The sequence below is a fragment of the Oratosquilla oratoria genome, chromosome 3 (assembly GCF_046742065.1).
Source record: "Oratosquilla oratoria isolate Oo_2021 chromosome 3, ASM4674206v1, whole genome shotgun sequence".
Classification (NCBI taxonomy): Eukaryota; Metazoa; Arthropoda; class Malacostraca; order Stomatopoda; family Squillidae; genus Oratosquilla; species Oratosquilla oratoria.
Genome location: NC_134779.1, coordinates 65,837,801 through 65,843,800, shown reverse-complemented (window position 1 = coordinate 65,843,800; position 6,000 = coordinate 65,837,801). Strand labels below are relative to the sequence as shown.

At 43.9% G+C, this 6,000-nt stretch overlaps 1 protein-coding gene across 3 annotated transcripts in view; it reads left to right on the top strand.

Annotated features, from left to right (window-relative positions):
- Window positions 1-6,000, top strand: part of LOC143023514 (uncharacterized) — a 551,512-nt gene that overhangs the window by 444,907 nt on the left and 100,605 nt on the right. For all 3 annotated transcript variants that reach the window (XM_076182052.1, XM_076182061.1, XM_076182068.1), the window contains one exon: window positions 501-643. In XM_076182052.1, coding sequence (XP_076038167.1) covers window positions 501-643 — 143 coding nt within the window. The remainder of the gene's footprint in view (window positions 1-500; window positions 644-6,000) is intronic.

Below are 6,000 nucleotides of genomic sequence, written 5' to 3'. Positions count from 1 at the left end.
TTGGAGTAACGACTCGCAGCACAACAATACTGATGTTATTTCAACCCTGGGCGGGATTCAAACCCGGACCACCGTAGTGGCGGCCGGGAACTCTAACCACCGTGTGTGCGTGTGCGTGTGTGTGTGTGTGTGTGTGTACGTGTGTGTGTGTGTACGTGTGTGTGTGTGTGTGTGTGTGTGTGTGTGTACACATGAATATCCCCCCTCACATATCGAAACTAAAGTTTAGTCTTCCTTCTTCTACAACCGACACAGAAGTGAATGAAGGAGTGAAATGAATGTTGACATTGTGGGGTACAAGTCAATTATATTATTGTCCAACCCTCGCATGACGTTAATATTTTTTTTACTTTTTATTTTTGTATTCAATTAATAATATACTATTACTTTATTCATTTTCCCTGCTACAGGATTTAAAAAAAAAAAAAAAAAAAATCAAGCTGATTACAACAAGCGCTTGATCATCACGCCCTAACCTATGTTCCTCCTTTCTTCCGCAGGCGACACAGAGGGCGTTGGCCGGTGCCTAGTGGAAGCGGCTCGGTCAGCAGGTTCTGACGATAACATCACTGCTGTTGTAGTGTTCCTGCGACCCGTGGACATCCTGATGGAGGAGGAAGCAGCCAGGATCGCCCAGGGACAGGTCAGTTCGAAGTGGCTTAGGACAGAACTTCTGTCTAATTTTGTTTGACTATGATTTATTAGGGTCTCTATTCTTAGCGATGTGTCTGTCTGTATCTCTCTCTCACTCACATATATATATATATATATATATATATATATATATATATATATATATATATATATATATATATATATATATATATATATAATATTATCCATGTTTTCATATTCCCACGTACCATATCTGTTCCTCTTCCATATGTTATGCAACCTCCTCTGCCTCGTTCCATGTCACTTTCCCATTCTTCTCCCTCTTCCCTTCCCTCCTCTACTTCCTCTTCTCGAAATCCCACTCCAGCCCCATTTCTTCTCGTGTCTCCTTCCTCTTTCTCTCTCTCTCTCTCTCTCTCTCTCTCTCTCTCTCTCTCTCTCTCTCTCTCTCTCTCTCCTCTCTGTCGTATCTTCTTCCTGTCTCCACCCTTTCTCCTTCCTGTCGTGTCTTCTCTCTCCCTCCTCTCTCTTTCTCCCTCCTCTCTTTTTCCCTCCTCTCTTTTTCCCTCCTCTCTTTCTCCCTCCTCTCTTTCTCCCTCTTTCTCCCTCCTCTCTCTCTCTCTCTCTCTCTCTCTCTCTCTCTCTCTCTCTCTCTCTCTCTCTCTCTCTCTCTCTCTCTCTCTCTCTCTCTCTCTCTCTCTCTCTCTCTCTCACTCGCGCACACACACACACACACACACACACACACACACACACACACACACACACACACACACACACACTTTCCCCTTTCTGTTTCCTTAATATTTCCTTCCTATCTCCTCCCTCTCTCCTCCCTCTCTCTTCCCTCTCTCTTCCTGTTTCCTCCTACCTTCGGCGATCATTACGAAAGCAAAACTTCTTTCCGTGACTTTGGATTGACCGTAGCGGCGCGGAGCAATCGTTCCGCCGTCTCATGGCGCCCGCCGGATTAGGGGAGAAGGTGCCGGATTTGCCCCTCGAAGCTGGCGTGACCTCCTCCCCTGGCACTGATACTGACTGTGTAGTCACCAGTTGCCGCTCCCTCGACATTTTTTTTTCGCTACGTTGACGGCCCTCTCCTCGCCTGATTAAAAAAAAAAATCTGAATTTAATCTGGAAATGAAGGGGTCTTAAATGAAGTGTCTGGCCACTGATCACACACGCACCCACGCACACACGTGGGCGGGGAGTTGGGGATATGTGTGCGCGTAAGGTCACAGCATTAATATATCGGTCATGTATGAGCTCTGAGCTCTCTTCCGGGAGGGAAATAGCTGTCGATCACGAGTCCAACACGTGATCCAAGACCATGGTGAATCGTACACAGACGCGCGCACACAGACGCGCACACACACACACACACACACACACACACACGCGCGCGCGCGCGCATTTCAAATAGGTATGCTAATTGTAGAATAAGAGACAGGACCCCACGAGCGTAGCTCATTTCCTGTATACTACAATTAGGTAATTACAATTAAGTAAATACAGGCATTGTTTTGAAACCACTTAAAGAATGTTGGTCATGCAAACCTTTCCCTGAGAGAGGGAGAGAGAGAGAGAGAGAGAGAGAGAGAGAGAGAGAGAGAGAGAGAGAGAGAGAGAGAGAGAGAGAGAGAGAGAGAGAGAGAGAGAGAGAGAGGGAGGGACAGAGAGAGAGGGGGGGAGGTACAGAGAGAGAGGGGGGGAGGTACAGAGAGAGAGGGGGGGAGGTACAGAGAGAGAGGGGGGGAGGTACAGAGAGAGAGGGGGGGAGGTACAGAGAGAGAGGGGGGGAGGTACAGAGAGAGAGAGAGATAGAGGAGGGACAGACAGAGAGAGAGAGAGAGGGAGAGAGAGAGAGAGAGAGAGAGAGAGGGAGAGAGAGAGAGAGAGAGAGGAGGGACAGAGAGAGAGAGAGAGAGAGAGAGAGAGAGGGAGGGACAGAGAGAGAGGGGGGAGGGACAGAGAGAGAGGGAGGGACAGAGAGAGAGAGGGAGGGACAGAGAAGAGAGGGAGGGACAGAGAGAGAGAGAGGGAGGGACAGAGAGAGAGAGAGAGAGAGAGAGAGAGAGAGAGAGAGAGAGAGAGAGAGAGAGAGAGAGAGGGAGGGAGGCAGAGAGAGAGAGAGAGAGGGAGGCAGAGAGAGAGAGAGGGAGGGAGGCAGAGAGAGAGAGAGAGAGGGAGGGAGGCAGAGAGAGAGAGAGAGAGAGAGAGAGGGAGGGACAGAGAGAGAGAGAGAGGGAGGGACAGAGAGAGAGAGAGAGAGGGAGGGACAGAGAGAGAGAGAGAGAGAGAGAGAGAGAGGGAGGGACAGAGAGAGAGAGAGAGAGAGGGAGGGACAGAGAGAGAGAGAGAGAGAGAGAGAGAGAGAGAGAGAGAGAGAGAGAGAGAGAGAGAGAGAGGGACAGAGAGAGAGAGACAGGGGAGGACATAGGAAGATAGAGAGAGGGAGGGACAGAGAGAGAGAGACAGGGGAGGACAGAGAGAGAGGGAGGGACAGAGAGAGAAAGGGACAGAGAGAGAGAGAGAGAGAGAGAGAGAGAAAGAAAGAAAGAGACTATAACAGAATATGTATAGTTGGCCTCGCGAAGAGTGCAATAGGGATCAGAATGCGCTAGTTAGTAAGGGCTGATTGGACCTTGTGAATCAAAGTTATAAATATCTTGTTCCTCAGTGACCTGGTCAAATCTCTTTCCTCGTTAGCCTTGCGTGTTTTGCGCAGCTTGTTTGCGCAGGCTGCAATTAGTGTTATTACTGCAATTAATTCCCGTCATTAGTAACGTTGCAACAAATTGCCATTTTCAATTACTTCGCTGATTATTGCCTCCAATAATCTTGCAGCAATTTATTTTGGTGTATATAATATATATATATATATATATATATATATATATATATATATATATATATATATAATATTCTCCTGCAATTTGCCTCCTTGCAAAAAAAAATTCATTACTATCTGGAGTGTACGGGTCAGGGAAGAGTCGCTGCGTTTTTTGTTGAAATGTAACCACTTTGGAAATTGAAAATGTCCAATTCTACCGGAATATGTTTTTAGTGCTTACCAAAGTCAATAATAGCTAAATAAATTACACGAATTCTTTTTTTTTTCAATTTGAAATTACGTCTGCTTCAAAACGTTCGTCTGCTACAGCCAACATTTTTAGTACTTACCAAAGTCAATAATAGTTAAATAAATTACGCAAGGACGCTTTTTTTTTTTTTTTTTTTATCACGTCTGCTTCAAAACGTTCGTCTGCTACAGCCGTTCTCGTAAAGCCTACCCGTGTCGCCATCTGCTTCGCAGTGACGTCCGATATTCTGTTCATTCTCCATGCATCGCCATTGTGTTTGATAAATAGTGATCGTGTCGAGTACCGTAGGCTATTTGATATCAGATTTAGGCATGAAAATGAAGAAAGAACTACTGAAGGATATACCCGATTGGGAAGTAAAGAAAAGTTTGAATAGTATAATAATGTAGAACTCGGAGAGAGAGCCAGAAAAAAAACTTATGATAACCGTACAAAACATACACTGGGAGCTAAGTTATGGGGCTAGATTTTTCTACAGTAATACTAAATGACCCTTTTTTAAAGCATTATGCAAGACAAATGATGAGACATTGCGTTTTGGAGTTTTGTATTAAATTCATCAGATAAGCTTAGAAAGATAAAACCAGAAGTAACAAGTGAATAACAAAGAAATTACATATAATAAATATAACGAAAGAGAATATAAAACAAAGCAAAGTAGAAGTCGGGGCGTGCAGTGTAGGGATGAATAAAAAATACTTATTTGCTGGAACGGATTGGTATGTTCTTAGCAATATTGTAGTGAAGTTTTCGTTTTCATACAGTGTGTAAACAGTCTAAAATAATATATCTAATATGTGTAAAGAATAATTGGGTTTATCTAGTAGTAACAAATCACAATAGTTAACCTGGTTACCGGCACACAAGGGCCGAGATTAAAAAAAAAAATGTTAAGCTGTAGACCTCATTGTTTACAAACCTTGTGGCATCTAGGAGGCGTAGTGTGAACGTGAAGCAGGATTGTCTAGGAACACGTTGTAAAATATATTGAACGAGTCACGTGTATAACCCATACTTTTGTGAGTTCCCAAAGACAGCATTGCAGAACTGGCGCTGGATGCCGTGTTTTGGAATGCAAATTAGCAGACGACAAATATTTTCGCTAAAAAAAAGTTCCTCAGAAACTACTTTTGAGATTTGTTTTAAATGTGGTTCTCGTGAAAACATATCCAAAAAGAAAAAAAGAAATGGAAAGTTGCACCCGGGCTGTTACCTTTTAAAATCGGCTTCCACGGGGTCTCACGATTCTGTAGGTGCCGATTTTATTCATCTGGGAAGCAGCAGGACGGAAGAGATGAAGGTTTCCATGTAAAGGATTTATTTTATTTTATTTGTGTGTGTCTGTGTCCGTACTCAGACAGGGTACGTTAGGGAATACGCCATCTTTATAAATATATAATCGATGTATACTTGTGATTTTTTTCTTTCTATGAGATTAAAAGCTGACTAATCTACCATTTAGTCGTAATTTAGGACCTCTAATTTGGGGAAATGTGATTGCAACTTGGAAAAAATAAGGAAGTTTGAGAACTTCTACTTGATTGGAGTCCCGTGAATGTAAGAGGTTAAAAATTTTGCTGTTATTTTTGAAGCTTTCCAGAGATCAAATGACGGACTTGGTTGTAAGAACGGACGGCAGGAGTGTTGCGTTTCTGAGAATCTTGGGGTTGTACGGGCACAGAGGTTGTGAGTATTGAGGTAGCGGATGTTGGGTACGGATACAAGTTGTGCGGATTTAAGGAGGTGTGCCGGGTGTAGTCAGGATTGTAGGTGGAAAGGTTGTGGTTGTGGTTGTGGAAGATGTGTAGGCAAGTGGACTTCAGGCAGGGGTTATTGATAAAGGAAAAAGTTGTAGTATGGGCAGGAGTCGCAGGTTTATGTAGGGGTTGTGTGTTGAATCAAGGTTGTTTGTTATGAGCAAGGGCTTTGAATTAAACCCTTCGGCCTCGGAAGGGGAAGATTTGTTGCACGGGTGTTGCATCTTGCAGTCACACTATAGTTGTTGGGCTTTAACCATAGTGGTTATAGTACGTTCTTTTGATACTCGATCGCTTCACCACAACTATAGCAGGAGTTGTTGACAGCTGTTCCTAGAAGGCGTCTGTTCACATTGGCTGGAATAAAGCTTACAATAAAGAGTGATTTTCTTAAATGGGACTCGTGTAGCTTCGTTCGGGAAGGCTTGATGGAAGCAGAGTTGTGATTGCACCATCTGTGAGTGTTGGGGATATCATGATGCAACCAGCCATGTATGTACGATTCAATACAAACAATGGATTCA